Consider the following 16,881-nt stretch of genomic DNA (forward strand, 5'->3'; position numbering starts at 1 on the left):
GCAGGGCGGGACAAGGCGACCAGGAGGACTTAATTAAGGGCAGAAAAGCAGAAGTGACAGGGTTTCCCAAGTCTCAGAGGACAAAATTCCCCACACTTCCTCTCCACCTGCTGCCGCTGCCTACGGCCGCCGGGCTGGCTCCACTGCGATTCAGGAGGCATGAGGACCCTCCAGGGGACAGCTGAGCACCTCATCAGGACCGGGTAGGTCTGGAGACCTTGGCTACTGGGAGCGGCAGGCATCTGGGGTAGCGCCTAGGGCTCACGCTCTACCGTTCCCTGGCTGCATGACTTTGGGTAAATCCTCACCTCGTGGAGCCTCGTTTCCCCACTTATGGAATGAGAGTAACAATCATGTCCCTAAGACTGTTGTGAGAATTGACTGAGGAAATGCACATGTAGGACTTGCTATTGTGCTTGGCTCGGAGTCAGCACTCAATAAATGGCAGCTAAAATCCTTACTGACCACTCTCAACACAGGCCGTGGCACCCGGTATGACTCAGAACTGGTTTTCCATTCCATTGTTTACAGTAGCTATTTACTTTCACAGCTACCAGGTTTTGAATACTAATGATACAGTAGGGGGTGGTTTAGTCCCACATTAAAATGCCTTCAAGAGCTGGGGAGGTCGTAATTCATTAACTCCAACCTCAAGTGGGTCCTCCACGGTGCCCAGCATTTCCTGTATTCATTTACTTTCCCACTTTCCTGGACAGCTACTTTCGCCTGCATCTTCAAGCTTTCATGGCCTCCTCTGGCATTCTCACCATCAGTGCTGACCTCACTTCCTGCTACCCTGAGCAAACAGAAGCAAGTATGCTGCAGTCAGTAAACACTTAGGGAGCACGCACTACATGCCAGACACTATTCTGGGCACTAGGACATACCAGTGATCAAAAGAGACCAAGTTCCTGCCTGGTGGATGCTCTAGTGACAGACAATAGCTGACATGATACAAGTTGCCAGACACAAAATGACCCTATGCTGTACTACTTTCATCGTACCATTTTATAGATGAGAAAACTGAGGCACAGGGAGGTTAAGAAACCTGGCCGAGACCACACAGACGGTGAGTGGTGGTTTGAACCCAGGCAGTCTGGAGTCATGCCTTTAACAATTGCGCTGTTCTGCGCATATCGGATGATGCTGATACATAATTACCCACACTTTGCCTGTCCCCCCACCGTCATCTGCACCCATTCCCTCTGCCTTCCCACCTGCCATTAAGAATGAACGGCCCCTGCTTCTTTCTAAGACCAGCCCCACCTTTTGTGCTCTTGGTCTCACCCCTGCCACCCATGAACATCACTGCAGGAAGCCTCCCCTTCATCACTGCCCCCCCCCCCCTCTTTAGTGGCTCTCCCATCTGCAAGCCTGCCAGAGCTTCTTCCATCCTAAATGAATTCTCTTGGTCACATTTCACCCATCGGCTACTGCATCTTTCTTGACCCATCAGTAGCATTTCACATAGTTGGTCGCTCCCTTCTTCTTGGGACATTTTATGTACTTGGCTGTTCAAGCACCGCATTGCCTGGCTTCTCGGTCTCCTTCGCTGGTTCTTCTTCACCTCCCAAACTGTTAACCCTAGAGTTCAAGGGCTCAGTCCTTGGATCTCTCTCCTTCTCCTCAGACACGTCTTGAGGAATCTCATCCTGCCCCTTGATTTAAAATACTATCTATAAATCAACAACACCCAACATTCTATCTCCAGCCTGATCTCTCCTCTAAATTCCCGATTCGTGTTTCCAACCACATACTCAACAGCTCCACTGAACGGCTAAATTGGCAACTTAAATTTCAGACTTTCAACTGAATTCCTCCTCTCCCCACTTCACTCAAACCTGCCTGAACCACAGACTTTTCTGTCTCAGGAAATGACACCTCAATGTTTCCAGTGCTCAGGCCACCAAACCTCATGGTCCTCTTTCTCTCACACCCGCAGCCAATCAGTCTGTCAATTGACTCTTCCAATAAAATGTATCCAGAATCCAACCTCTCCTTACAATTCCTCCACAGTCACTCTTTAGTATAAGCTGTATAAGGGCAAGGATTCTCATCTATTTATTCATTCCTGTTTCTCCAATGGGTGACACATAGTAGTTGATTTAAAAAATATTTGTTGAATAAATAAATATAAGGAAAATAGAGTAGAAAAGTTTCTCGGAGGTCAACTGATCCACTCTCCCTTTCCCTTCTCCCCCCAAATTATAAAGGAGACACTGAGGTTTAGAAAGAAGGCATGTTCAGTGTCACACAGTGCCAACAGTGGAACAGTGACTTTATTTCTCTCTTTCTCGTTCTCTCTCTCTTATTTGTGCTTCTCTCTTCACGACTCTTTCATTCCCTTGGGACAGTTGCCCTCACAAAATTGAGATTATGGACGCAAGCATCCTCCCATCCTCAGGAACTGCATAGAAACTGGGTTCTTCCCTGACAACTCCAGTGTGAATAATCCTGGGGAAGGCTCTGATTGGTTCAGCTTGGGTCAGGTGGGTTTGGGGTGGGTTACTCTAATTGGCGCACCTGGGAAGACTGCCTACTCCTTTGGCTAATGGGGTGGAGCCTGTTAGCAGATGAAGGCTTTGTGGGGCAGAGACAGTGGGCAGACACCCAACCCCCACCCTCCTGATAAAGGTTCCCCCAATTTCTTGTGTGCAGGTGGAGATTCTGGCTCTTGGGGCTCTGCAAGGCCCTTGTTCCACTGCAGGCTGCCTGGGTTGCCTTCTCTCAGCCTGTCCCAGCCAGCTGTGACCAGCTGTTGATCCAGCTTCTCCTGTGTGGTTCCCTAGCTGTTGCTGCTGCAGGTCTGGCCCACCACTGGCTGGTGTCCTCACTGCTCTATCCTCTGGGGCCCTCGGCCATGGTGGCCTCTCTCTGTGGCCTCCTGGTCTTACTAGGCCTGGGCCTGGTGCCTCCAGCTCGCTGCCTGTTTGCACTCAGCGTGCCAACTCTGGGCACAGCACAGGGCCGCCGCCTGCTCCTATCCTGGAGTACTTCCACCTTGGCTGTCACCGTGGTGCCCAACGTCTTGGCTAACGTGGGCGCGGCTGGGCAGGTGCTGAGGTGTGTCACCGAGGGCTCCCTGGAGAGTCTTCTCAACACCACTCACCAGCTACACACGGCGTCCAGGGCTCTGAATCCCACTGGCCGAGGCCTGACACTCCAGGCCCAGGGCAATGGCTCTGTCTTCCGGCTTCACATGCTCAAGGTCACTCAGCAGGTCCTGGAGGACTTTTCTGGCCTGGAGTCCCTGGCCCAGGCAGCAGCCCTGGGCATCCAGCGGGTGGTTACAGGGCTCTTTGTGCTGGGCCTCCTGATAAACTCAGCACGCTATCTCCACTGCTACCTGACGGACCTGCGGTTTGATAATGTCTATGCCACACGGCAGTTAGCCCAGCAGCTGGAGGAGGCCGGGGCCACACACCTGCTGGCCTCCCCACCAGCCTGGCTGCTCAGGGCGGCATGGCCAAGGCTGTCCCAGGGGGAGCTGCTGAGCTGTCTACTAAGGCTGGGGCTGCTCGCCCTGCTCCTGGTGGCCACCGCGGTGACCGTGGCCACAGACCACGTGGCCTTCCTCCTGGCACAGGCAGCCGTGGATTGGGCTCAGAAGCTGCCTGCTGTGCCCATTACGCTCATGGTCAAGTATGATGTAAGTGTGGTGATGGGAAGATGGGCATAGAGTCATTTTCTTGAGGGAAAGGGTAGGGTTCGCAAACTTGCGATTGAATTTTACTTACCTTCAAGTCAGAGTCCTGGGAGAGGCTGTGGAACCTGGGGCATCACAGATGAACTTATTGAATTCCCACTGCAACACAATACAGTGATTCTGTTCTCACCCCCTACTGCAGGTGAAAATACTGATACCACAGTTGTTAAAAGAATCCCCCCACCCAGCTCACTCGTTTCCCACGTGCCAGCATGTCCTCGCTCCCTTTCTCTCACTTGTACAAATGGGATCGATCCTTCTCCCCCTACAAGGTTATTGTGAGCTTTAAAATGTGACAGTCTCTAGAAGTACCTAGTAAGCACCATGACCCAGAGGAGAAGTTTAATAAATACCGGCTGTTATTAATAGCTCACATCTGAGTATATCAGACTGGAGGAGGGTTCAGGAAGGGTCTAGATCAGGGGTCCACTAACTATAGCCCACAGACCAATTCCTGTTTTTGTAAATTAAGTTTTATAGGGGGAATAAATGGTGATGGAAGGAGACTAGAGTTGGGGTGGTGAACTCACTACACAATATACAGATGATGTATTATAGAATTGTACCACTGAAACCTATATAATTTATTAACCAATGTAACCCCAATCTATAATAATAAAAGCATAATATGCTAATTAGACCAGATGTCCTTCCGGACGACCTTCTGGACGAAGTCGGGGCTATGAGGGAAGCCCGGGTCCTGGGTGCCAGAGGGAAGCCGGTGCTGGCAGCTGCAGGAAGGAAGGCCTACTCTTGCACGAATTTTGTGTATTGGGCCTCTAGTAAATTCAATAAAGAATAATAAAATAGAATGAAAAAAATTTTTATTGGAACACAGCCATGCAGTGTGTGTAGGTACTGTCCGTGGCTGCTCTCTGAAGGCAAATTTGAGTGGTGGCAACAAACTGTAGAGCCAGCAAAGCCTAAAATACTTACTATTTTAATAGTTACACATAAAACATTGACTATCTATTTACTCTTAGGTATTTTCTATCTCATCAAGATTTGTGGTTTTCAGTCTCTTCTTTGGCCATTTTACTGAAATCGCCAAGGCTCAGAGAAGTTAGCGAACTTGCCCAAATACCTGTAAGCAGCAGATCCAGGGCTGCTCTGAGACTTCCGTGGCCCAAGGCACGTTCACGTTCATGAACTCCTTCCTCCATTAAAAATATCAGTGACCCCATTGGGATAAACACAAACATACTAATAGTATCTAGTGAAACATGTTCCTCAACTTGGAAGTTCATTTTTAAATTCTGATTTTAAACGAAAACAGAACATTTTCACAGGCCCCTAAAAGCATTGTGGGGCCCAGCACTGTGCCCAATGGGGAACTTGGCTCTGGGCAAAGCCAAGAGCCAGCCCAAGAAATCTGGTTTCCAAGTTCAAAGGGTTAACCTCTGACCTCCCTGCCTCTGTAGGCACCATTCTTCCTCGCTCCATCATAACTCAGGGAAATTGTAGGACCTGATGCTTATGTCCAGGATATTGGGACCGGCCCAGGCTCGGATGGTCCCACTGCATGACTTTAAGTTTCCATCTTTTACAGGAGGTCCATGCGGGGCTGGACCTCAGAGATTCGTGCCTATCTGATAGAAAATGCATCTACAGTATTCATTTACAAAGGGGTCAACAAAGTGCTAATGCCCGATAAGCATTAATTTGATTTCTCTAAGTGAGAGTAATAATAAAAAGTATTCTTCGAAGAGTAATATAAACGAGTTCATACTACTCTTCAAAGAGAAATAATAAAAATAGCCTTTGTGCGGTGCTTTTTATTTGGCAAAAAGCCTGTTTCAGACTCCTGATCTCCTATGATCCTCCTCAAACCCCGAAGGCAAAGGTTGCTTCTGAGCCCATTTTGCAGATGAGGGCAGGGAAAGTTGAGCGGGCCCTGAAAGCGGCAAGTGGTGGGGGGCAGGGAAGGGCTAGGGCGGCTGTCGGTTGACCTGGCCTTTTTCTCCTTTACGAAGGCTGTCTACACCGTCCTGGACTTCGTCCCCTTCCTCTTCAACCAGCCGCCTCTGGAGAAACCCTTCCACTCCGCCCACAAGTCCTTCCAGTGGGAGCTCCGCTTCACCGCCCCCGCCTGCCCGCTGCTGCCCGCCCAGCGCCCCCTCACGGCCGCCCCGCTGGCCGCCGGGGTCCTGCAGCTGGTGGCTGGTGCCACGGTCCTCCTGGAGACCTACGCGCGCCGACTGCGGCACACCATCGCAGCTTCCTTCTTCACGGCCCAGGAGGCCAGGAGGGTCCGCCACCTTCATGCCCGGCTCCAGCGGAGATACGACAGGAACCGAGGCCAGCAGCCGCCCCTGCAGGCGCCTTCCTGATCCCGACACCGGGACCTGCCAGCAAGCACCCAACATGGATTGACATGCCTGGGCACACAGGACACCTGGAAGAACACAGAGCCCCGGAGAAGAGGGGGAAAGATCTTTGGAGTCACACAGACCTAAGTTGTAGTCTTGGCCCTTCTGCTGCCTCCCTGTGTGACTTTGGGGGGGTGGCTGCACCTCTCTGAGCCTCCTTTTGTGCAGCCACATAACGACAATGATGTGAGCTACTTTCCGCACGGGACTGTGGCAAGGACAGAACGAAGTATTGGGCACGAAAGGCCCCCATACCCAGAAAAGGACTATGCCAAGCAGAAGGCAAGGAAGCGCGGAAATGGCTCAGGGCTTCTGCAGGCCAGGTGGGAGCCGGTCAAGGCTCTCATCTGCAGCAACCTGACCTGGTCAGTGGAGACGTCGCTTGTGAATGTGTCTAAATGCGCCTGGAACTTATTTATGTGCCCCCGAATCCTCTGAGCTTATTGGTTGCAATCTAAAATTGTCCTTATTTTATAAGTAATATATTTATTAAATCCTAAATTAGGTTAGATTACTCTTTTGCTTCAGACTCCTTTAGGGGCTTCATTTAGGGCAGGTTTAGCAAATGAAAATACAGGACACCAGCTTCCGGTTGATTTTTAGATAAACAACAAATATGGGTTTAATGTCCTGGAGACATATTGTTCTTATGCTAAACATACTTAGAACGTGCCCATCGCGGTTGTGTAGCTGAAATTCAAACTGAACTGGATAACCTGTACTTTATCTGGCAATGCTATCCCTATCCTCCTATCTAATAAGAGTAATATGCAAATTGACCGTCACTCCAACACACAAGATGGCTGCCCCCATGTGGACACAAGATGGCCACCACAAGATGGCCGGCAGGGGAGGGCAGTTATGGGTGATCAGGCCAGCAGGGGAGTGCAGTTGGGGGGGGGACCCAAACCTGCAGGGGAAGGCAGTTGGGGACAACTGGGCCAGCAGAGGAGGGCAGTTGGGGGGCAATTGGGCTGGCAGGGGAGGGCAGTTAAGGGCGACCAGGCTGGCAAGGTAGGGAAGTTAGGGGTGACCAGGCCAGCAGGGGAGGGAAGTTGGTGGCGACCAGGCTGGTGGGGGAGGGCAGTTAGGGGCAATCTGGCTGGCAGGGGAGCAGTTAGGCTGGCAGGGGAATGGTTAGGAGGTGATCAGGCTGGCAGGCAGAAGTGGTTAGGGGCAATCAGGCAGGCTGGCAGGCCGGCGAGAGGTTGGGAGCCAGCAGTCCTGGATTGTGAGAGGGATCCCAGATTGGAGAGGGTGCAGGCTGGGCTGAGGGACACCCTCCCCCAACCCCCGTGCACGAATTTCGTGCACCGGGCCTCTAGTAATAATAATAAATGTGAATATATTAAATTCACTGTTAAAAACCTCTATCCACTGAGCCAAACCAGCTAGGGCATAGGAACTTAATTCTTATTTATATGAATTAGCCTGTAGTGACATTGGTTTTGTTATAGGTTGTTTCACCAAAATCACAGAACCTATCAACGATAAGTGAGAACTTACTCTATTTACGCTCATTTGTTACTGTTTATATACTATCTGGGGTTTCCCTTCAACATCCTGGTTGATTTTGATTATTTTGGGGGTATGTAACATTACCTTAATTTTAAGAATCAGGACTGTAAAGAAAGATACACATAGAGAAGTGTCACTTCCTCCTCATTCCTTCTACCCCATTTCTATTCCCCCATTCTTTCCATCTATTCCCACCCATCCCGAAGGTAATCAGTTTTATTGACTTCTGGTTTATCCGTTCTGTAATTCTTTTTGTAGATCTGTGAAATTACATGTGTATTTTCTTTTATCCCCTTCTTTCTTACATAAAAAGTAGCATATTATTATAGAGAGTCCTTCGTACTTTGCTTTTCCCACTTATCAGTGTAGCCTGGAAATCTCTCCATATCAGCTCATAGAGTTCTTTCTCATTATTTACACCTTCAGATATTGCTTTTGATCACTACTCTCTCTTCTCTGTCCTCTGAGCTCCAGAACCAAATATCCAACTGCCCACTAGGCATCTCTGATTGTATACTTCCCCACTTCGAGCACAGCATCCTGAACAGCAATGCATTCGCTTCCTATGCTCAAGTCCTTTTTCCCCCCCTTAATTTCAGCATGGCATTCGCACCTACATACCCAGCGGATCTTGCAATATAGACTGGACATTACATCTCTCATTACAGAACCTATTAGTGGTCAACTCTTCTTGCTCCTCATCATGTAGGATTGATTTCCTCCTTCCCACTCCCACTGGAACTACCTGTGAACATGTCTCACAGTGGTATGCTAGTTTTATTCCCCTCTAATTTGACCTTTAAGCCATTTCCCATTTTTCTAGAATAGGAGACAACAATTACACTAAGGACTAGAAAATAACTTCTTTTGGATTTGTTGGTCATATGGTCTCTGTCAAATCTACTCAACGCAGCTATTATAGCATAAGCAGTCCTAGATCATGTGTAAACAAATGGGCCTTGCCGCAGTTGTCTGTCAGTGGGTTGGACTTGGCAAATCCTTATGTTCTAGGGCAGTGGTCGGTAAACCGCGCCTCTCAAGCCACATGCGGCTCTTTGGCCCCTTGAGTGTGGCTCTTCCACAAAATACCACGGCCTGGGCAAGTCTATTTTGAAGAATTGGCGTTAGAAGAAGTTTAAAAATTTTGGCTCTCAAAAGAAATTTCAATCGTTGTACTGTTGATATTTGGCTCTGTTGACTAATGAGTTTGCCGACCACTGTTCTAGGCCCACAGAATCTAGGGCATTGCTTCTAAAATACAGATTTGATCACAAGACTCCAGTCCTTGCTAACAAATATCTCTTCATGGATTTACATTATTCACAACAGTGATCTCCAAAGTGGATGATAGGGAGCACCTCGAGGATCCACTGGGCTTCTGTTCACATTGATATTTTGGCTAAAAGAATCAGAAAATAATTAAGCTGTATTGATATTACCATATAGCTTAAAACAACTCAGATACATTATAATTTCCAGATAAAAGTATGTTAGTTGTATGTGCACACATTTTACCGATGTACTTCCAAAAAAGTGAAGACTTTAATTCCAGAAAAAGTCCCTCTTTTCTCTGCCTTCTGTCCAGCTCCTCATTATCCATTCATCCTGAGATATAATCTCTGAACTTCCCATGTTTTATGGCTGCATATATTTCTTAATGCTCATATTCCTATAAAACACACTATGTTTCAGTAATGAATTTATTATCCCCTCATAGAAGCCTGATAATACAAAATAGAGCATGCTTTCTTCTTGTGATCACCCTTTATCTTTTACATATGTCCATCTGTGCTCTTTGCTGAAGATGTGTTTTCTATTTATTCCACCCTCTCAGAATGTACACTCCTTGAGGGTTGTATATTATGTGAGTTAGTAATTGAGGAATTAGAATAGCTCTAGATACATCTAAGAATGGTGTGAACTATTCAGGGAGGATGAGTGTCTCAGAATTATATCCATTTAGACAAGGCAGCAGAAACCACCTGCCAACCGACGCTCTCGTGTCTACCCTCTTAACTCTCTATACCAGGCGTCCTCACAGTGCGGCCCGCGGGCCACATGCGGGTGTTTTTGCCGCTTAGTTTTTTTTTACTTCAAAATAAGATATGTGCAGTGTGCATAGGAATTTGTTCATAGTTTTTTTTAAACTATAGTCCAGCCCTCCAACGGTCTGAGGGACAGTGAACTGGCCCCCCGTTTAAAAAGTTTGAGGACCCCTGCTTTATACTTTAATTCCTTGAACCACAATCATCTTTTTGTTTTTTCATCATTCATTGGCAGTTTCTTTTTCTCTCCTAGTTTTAATTTCTGATTCCAAAGAGATGGCTTTTCTTTTCCTTACTTAAGCTTAGATTGGGGTTGCATCCTCCCCCTACCAAAGTTTACAACTTTAGAGAGCTACCCCCATACAAGTATGATTTTATTCATCCAGTAAAAATAGATTATGAACAGATAGCAAAATGAACTTTTCAGTGAGAATGTCTTGAATAGCCTAACTTTTGTATAATGGCTATCCTTTTATCCTATTTTATATAATTGGAGACCTATGGCTTAGAACTAGTGATAGCTCCTAGGAAACATGGTATATTAGGAATCTTTTATTCGGATGTAGTTTTCTATTGAGTCTGCTGGTGGCAACTTTGGAATTCTAGACTGTTCAGAACAAGCTATTCTAGCCTGACCTATTAAGCTTCTTTCTTTTCTCTTTTCCTCGTAATATAGACTTTAGAATGAGCAGTTTGGTCCCATGGTGGAAAGTCATAATACATTTGAAATACACAACATAGTTTCCTTTCAATTTTACTTTAATCTAGTATTTTAAGGACCAAAATTAGGAGTTAGTCTCATGCACAATTTTTTCTCTGTATCCCATTCAATTTCCATAGTTGTATTGGTAACATATTTTTGTACTCATTTTAAGACTTATTTCAGTTGCATTTTAACTTATATAATTTGGAACCTATAATGTGTCTTTTATTTACAAAGAGTGAACCATATACACACCTTTCCAGTTAAGCAGCTCTGGGCAGTGGTGCTCAATGATTAGAGCATTGACTTGGGCAACAAAGGGTTGAGGGTTCAATTCCCAATCAAGGGCATGTACCTGAGTTGCAGGTTCAATCCCCAGACCCAGCTGGGGTGCATGTGGGAGGCAATATCCAATGTTTCTTTCTCTCCGACCCTTCTTCCCTCCCTTCCACACTCTCTAGAAAAATCAATGGGGAAAAAAATGTCCCTGGTTGAGGATTAACAAAGAAAAAAATAGATGAAAGTAGACAACTGAGGGATCATGTCTGGGGATTACACAACAATTTAGCTCTGTAGCAGACACTGTAATATCTGAGAAAGCAGAAAGATTCAAGAATGACCCCCGAAGAAGAAACTGAATATCACCTTCCTATCACTTGCTATGGATTGAGGCCAGTCCTAAAGAAACTTGTAAGACCGTGCTCATCCTACTTGACTGAACAGTATGGGAACAGATGTAGGAAATTGTAATTAGATTTCTGACACAGGGCCTGAAATACATTCAACATCACACAGCAGTGTTATCATATACTAGGAAACTCAGCAGTTATTAAAACATACAGGAAATCAACTTATTGCAAATAAAACAACACTACAAGTAATGGAGTCTCATGTCCTGAATCTAAGTCCTAGAATTGCAGTTTCTTCATCTCCTCTTCGTTCTCTAGATACATCTAAGAATGGTGTGAACTCTTCAGGGAGGCTGGTGTGTCTCAGAAGTATATCCATTTGGACAAGGCAGCAGAAACCATCTTATCACCCGCCCACCAATGACCTTTGGATTTCTTGTGTCTACCGTCTTAACCCTTTATACTTCAGTTCTTTGAACCATGATCATCTTTTTTTGTGTGTTTTGTTTTTTTTGTTGTTGTTGTTTTGTGTGTTGTTTTTTTTTTTTTTTTGTCATTCACTGGCAAAGTTTCTCTTCTCTCATAGTTTTAATTTCTGATTCCAACGAGATGGCTTTTCTTTTCCCGACTTAAGCTTAGATTGGGGTTGTATCCTCCCCCTACAAAAGTTAACAACTTTAGAGAGCCACCTCCATTAAAAGTATGATTTCATTCATCCAGTAAAAATAGATTATGAACAGACAGCAAAAATGAACCTGTTATTTTCACTATATCCTTCCAGCTGCCCGTTGACTTACATCTCACAATAGGAACTGCCTTATCCAATTTCAAGTCTGGGTTGAATATGGTTAGCCATTTTTGCTCAAAGAGCCAAGTCAATATAATGTAGAAAGTACATTTCTGATGACATATCCCTGTTTCTTCAACATATATGTATTTACATTTCTAAAATATTTCATACAGGATGAACTCGTGCAGAAGAATTGGGCTTTGATCTCTTAGGTTTAAATTTCAAATTCCTGGTAACAGGTGATTTATTAAATGCCTTTTTGTGTCTTCTATGTTTAAAGTTTCTTTTTATCATGACTTTTCTGATGTTGGTTAAATTTCAAATTTCTAGTAAAAAGTGATTTTTAAATGCCTTTTTGTGTCTTCTATGCTTAAGGTTTCTCTTTATTATGAATTTTCTGATGTCGAGCCAGTTTTGAGTTTATGCTAAAAGCTTTTCCACATTGATTACATACACAGGGTTTCTCTCCAGTATGGATTCTCATGTGTCTATTAAGATTTGAATGATCGTTAAAAAACTTTTGACATTCACTACATTGATAGGGTTTCTCTTTAGTGTGAATTTTTTTATGTTGCTTAAGCTGTGAGCTATAGCGAAATTCCTTTTCACAGTCATCACATTTGAAGGGCTTCTCTTCAGAATGCAGTTTTCGATGTTTAATGAGGTTTGAATGATGGCTAAAATCTTTTTGACAAACATTGCATTGGTAAGGTCTTTCCCCAGTATGAGTTCTTTGGTGTCGAGTTAGATCTGAGAAACGAACGAAGGTCTTTTTACAATTACTGCATTCGTAAAGTTTCTCTCCAGTATGGAGTTGTTGATGGCGATTAAGATCAGACAGCTGGTGAAAGGTTTTTTTACATTCATTACATGTAAAGGACTTCTCTCCGGTATGAATTCTTTTATGTAAATTAAGATTTGAGATGGTTTTAAAGGACTTTTCACAGCCATCACATTTGTAGGGTCTCTCTTCAGTATGAACTCTTAGATGTATGATGAATTTTGAATATGGATTGAAGTCCTTTTTGCAGTAATTACATGTGTAGTATTTCTTTTTAGTATGAAATTTTTGGTGTTGATTTCTTTCTGAGAAACTGGGAAAGGTCTTTTCACAAGATTTACAGGCAAAGACTTTCTTTTGAGTATGAATTTTTTTATGTTGAGTCAAGTTGGGTTTCTTGCCAGCATGAAACTTTTGATGTGTATTAAAGGATGAGAGAAACCTAAAGGCCTTCTGACATACATCACACTTGTATGGTTTCAGTTCATTGTGCATGTTCTGGTGTTGAATAAACTTTGAAGCTCTGTTAAAGGTTTTTCCACATTGTTTACATTCAAAGTGTTGATCTAGAATATACATTCTTTGGAGTGTTGTAAATGATGCTTGGTGCCTAAAGGCCTTTGCATTTTCACCATATCTGTGGGCTTTCACTACCTTGTGAATCCTCTGATGTCCAATAAGTTGTGAGATGTGGCTGAAAGCTATGCTGCAGTCATCACATTCATAACGCTGGACAGAAGAAGTACAAGGTTTTTGATCCTCAACATGGTGAGAGCTTTGTCTGACGGTACTCACAGATTCTTTAAGGGCTTGATAATTCACCATTGCCGGTTGACATGCTATTAGGAAAACAGTGAGAAAAATAAAATTAAATCTGGACATCATAACAAACATCAAGGTAATTAGTAAGTGGGGTAAGGAGAGGAAAGGGTTCAGTGACAGGGGACTTTAGAGGGGTTGGATGAGAAGTAGGAGTTTGTGGGGTGAGGAATGAAAGACATTCTCCAAATAGTGCACAAGAATAATTAAATGATCAACATGCAGCCACTGACATATTTCTTTGAATTTAAAATACTTATATTTGTGACTGTAAAAAATGACTTGTTGAAATTTTAATTACCAAAACAAAAAAGCTTAAAGAATTTAAAATTAATCACATGAAAGTCCCAGTATCGGTTAAAGTCTTATTTTCATTAAGGTCCTTTAAAATATCTCTGTATAGAAATAACAATTTGTGAAGGTGATTATATTTTAACTATTTTCCTTTAGATGGCAAAATTGGGGAAATTTATATTGGTAAATATAAATCTGGTGTAGCAATTTAACGGTAATTGATATTTTAGTGGATGACAAGCTCACTATTGATTGGGCCACTCATCTGTTTGGATATTTGAATTATATTTGTTTTTGTTACTGCTGAGAACACTCAGAATAATCTTATATATACATCTTTGTTAATTTGTTGAAATACACTCTAGTCATAGATTGTTAAAATGCAATGGAGTCCCCAGTATACACACACAGCACACACAGGTAAGTTCTTATATTGCATGAGCATATCATTATTTTCTGGTATCTTGATAACCCCAGATTCTATCAAACTTATGACCCACATAGTTTGACCAAAAGATAACTTCTAGCATTAATTTTTTGGTAATAACTAAATCTAAATAAAAATTGTTTAATTGCAACTAGACAACTGGAATCTCTGAAAGAGAGGATAAATGGAGAAGGAAAGATCAGAAAAAAATATTTAAGGAAATAACAGTGCAAATTTTTCAAACCAAAATGAAAACTATTAACTCACAGATTCAGAAGCCCAACAACAGAATACATATTCTTCTCCAATGCACAAAGAACATTTCCCAAGATGGACCACATTTTGGCCATAAAACAACAAACGTAAAAGGATTCAAGTCACAGAGTGTATGTTTTCAGACCACAATAGAATTAAATCAAAACTTAGAAAAATCCCTGGAAAATCCCCAAATACTTTCAAATCAAATAAACTTAACCAATCAGATCAAACAAGAAATGAACAGAGAAATCAGGAAGTTATTTGAACTGGATGCAAACCCAATATATAAGAATTTGTGGGATGTACATGGTAAAATTCAGAGCACTAAAGGCCTATCCTATATAATCCTATATAATAAAAGCCTAATATGCTAAGTATCCCATCGTCCAGTTGGCTATTCAACCAATCAAAGCATAATATGCTAATGATATGAGAAAGCTGCTCAACTGCTCACTATGATGTGCACTGACCACCAGGGGGAAGATGCTTCCACCAGGTGAGCTTGCTGCTGGGGTCCGGTGATCAGGACTGAGTGAGATGGACCAGACATGCCCTGGAGCCCTCCCGCAATCCCTCCCTGGCTGGCCAACTTCCTGTGTCCCCCTCCCTGGCCCCAATCATGCACTGGTGGGGTCCCTTGGCCTGACCTGTGCCCTCTGGCAGTCCAGGGCCCCTCAGGGAATGTCAGAGAGCCAGTTGCAGCCCGATCCCACAGGCCAGGCCAGGCCAAGGGACCCCACTGGTGCACGAATTTGTGCACTGGGCCTCTAGTCCTACCTAATAAAAGAGTAATATGCAAATTGACTATACCTTCGCTACACCCACAAGCCACGTCCACATGCCACGCCCACCAGCCAATCAGAGTGAGTATGCAAGTAAATCCAACCAAGATGGCTACAGCCACAGAGAGCAAGGTTTCCCAGGCAACGGAGGAAGCCAAGCTTTCTGCCTGCCCTTGCAGGCCTAAGCCTCCACTCAAGCTACAAAGTTTCAATTATAGAAGGTAAACAAATCCAAACAGAAATGGTGGCAGCCACGGAGCTGGAGAGAGCAGGCCAGGGTTGCCCCCGGCAACGGAGGAAGCCAAGCTTTCCACCTTCCCTGGCCGGCCTAGGCCTCCAGTCTAGGCTACAAAGTTTCAATTATAGAAGGTGAATTAACCCCAACAGAAATGGCTGCTGGCCACGGAGCGAGCAGGAGGCTTGGTTCCGCTCCAGGCTACCAAGTTTCAATTGTAGAAGGTAAATAAATTCCAGATACCAGGGCCTCCGTTTGGGTCACCAGGGGGCATGGCTGGCCTACAAATCACCACAGGCCCCTTGCTCAGGCCGCCCCACGCCCCAAGGTAACCCCCATCCTGATCCGAGACACCCTTCAGGGCAAACCAGCTGGCCCCCACCCGTGCACCAGGCCTCTATCCTATCTAATAAAAGAGTAATATGCAGATTGATCATCACTCCAACACACAATATGGCTGCCCCCATGTGGTCAAAGATCCTGCCCCCATGTGGACACAAGATGGCCACCACAAGATGGCCAGCAGGGGAGGGCAGTTGGGAGGCACCAGGCCTGCAAGGGAGGGCAGTTGAGAGGGACCAGGCCTGCAAGGGAGGGCAGTTGGAGGCGATCAACCCTGCAGGGGAGGGCAGTTAGGGGTGACTAGGCCGGCAGAGGAGGGAAGTTGGGGGCAAACAGGCTGGCAGGGGAGCAGTTAGGCATCAATCAGGCTGGCAGCGGAGTGGTTAGGGGATGATCAGGCTGGCAGGCAGAAGCGGTTAGGGGCAATCAGGAAGGCAGGCAAGGTGAGCAGTTGGGAGCCAGCAGTCCTGGATTGTGAGAGGGGTCCCAGATTGGAGAGGGTGTAGGCTGGGCTGAGGGACACCCCCCCCCTCCTTGCACGAATTTCATGCTCTGGGCCTCTAGTATATTATAAAGAAGAAAGGTCTCAAATCAATGACCTCAGATTCTACCTCAAGATTTAAAGAGACAAATTAAATCAAAGTAAGCAAAAGAAAGGAAATAAAAATCAAAGCAGAAATCAGTGAAATAGAAAACAAATCAAAACAGAAATAAAATGCAATTAAACAATAAGCTGGTTCTTTACAAAGATCCATAAAATTGATAAGCCTTGCCAGACTGATCAAGAAAAAAAGAAGACACAAATTACCAATGTTAGGAATAAAATAGGTTATGTAATTACAGATTCATAGCCATTAAAAGAGTAAGGGAATATTATGAACACATTTAGATAACTGATTTTTTGACAAAGGTACAAAGGCAATGGGAATGTTTAGTGAAACAATTTATAATATGTCCTGTGACCCAGAGAAATTATTACACAGATTCTCAAGGGAACATTTGAGAATTTGGTCAGAAAGAGTTGTGAAGATTTAGCCACTGTTGGGAGAAAGATTCCAAAGTTAAATGTGGTGGACACATAGAATACAATGTTGTACTAAAGAAAAAAAAAATATATATATATATATATAGTGTTTAAAGATCTCAGAACTAGAGATAAATGGAAAGAAATGAGATTTTTACT

The 16,881-nt window shown here is 44.4% G+C and overlaps 1 protein-coding gene across 1 annotated transcript; it reads left to right on the top strand.

Moving 5' to 3' along the window:
- Positions 1-159: 159 nt before the first annotated feature.
- OCSTAMP (osteoclast stimulatory transmembrane protein) lies at positions 160-6,227 on the top strand (the record flags this gene model as incomplete). The annotated part of the gene is given in 5 exon segments (XM_079783427.1): positions 160-203; positions 2,659-3,649; positions 5,680-6,033; positions 6,037-6,085; positions 6,088-6,227. Coding segments are annotated over 5 exon segments (1,578 nt in total).
- Between the last annotated feature and the right edge of the window lie 10,654 nt (positions 6,228-16,881).

The sequence above is a fragment of the Cnephaeus nilssonii genome (genome assembly GCF_951640355.1).
Source record: "Cnephaeus nilssonii genome assembly, chromosome: 11".
NCBI classification, from domain to species: Eukaryota; Metazoa; Chordata; class Mammalia; order Chiroptera; family Vespertilionidae; genus Cnephaeus; species Cnephaeus nilssonii.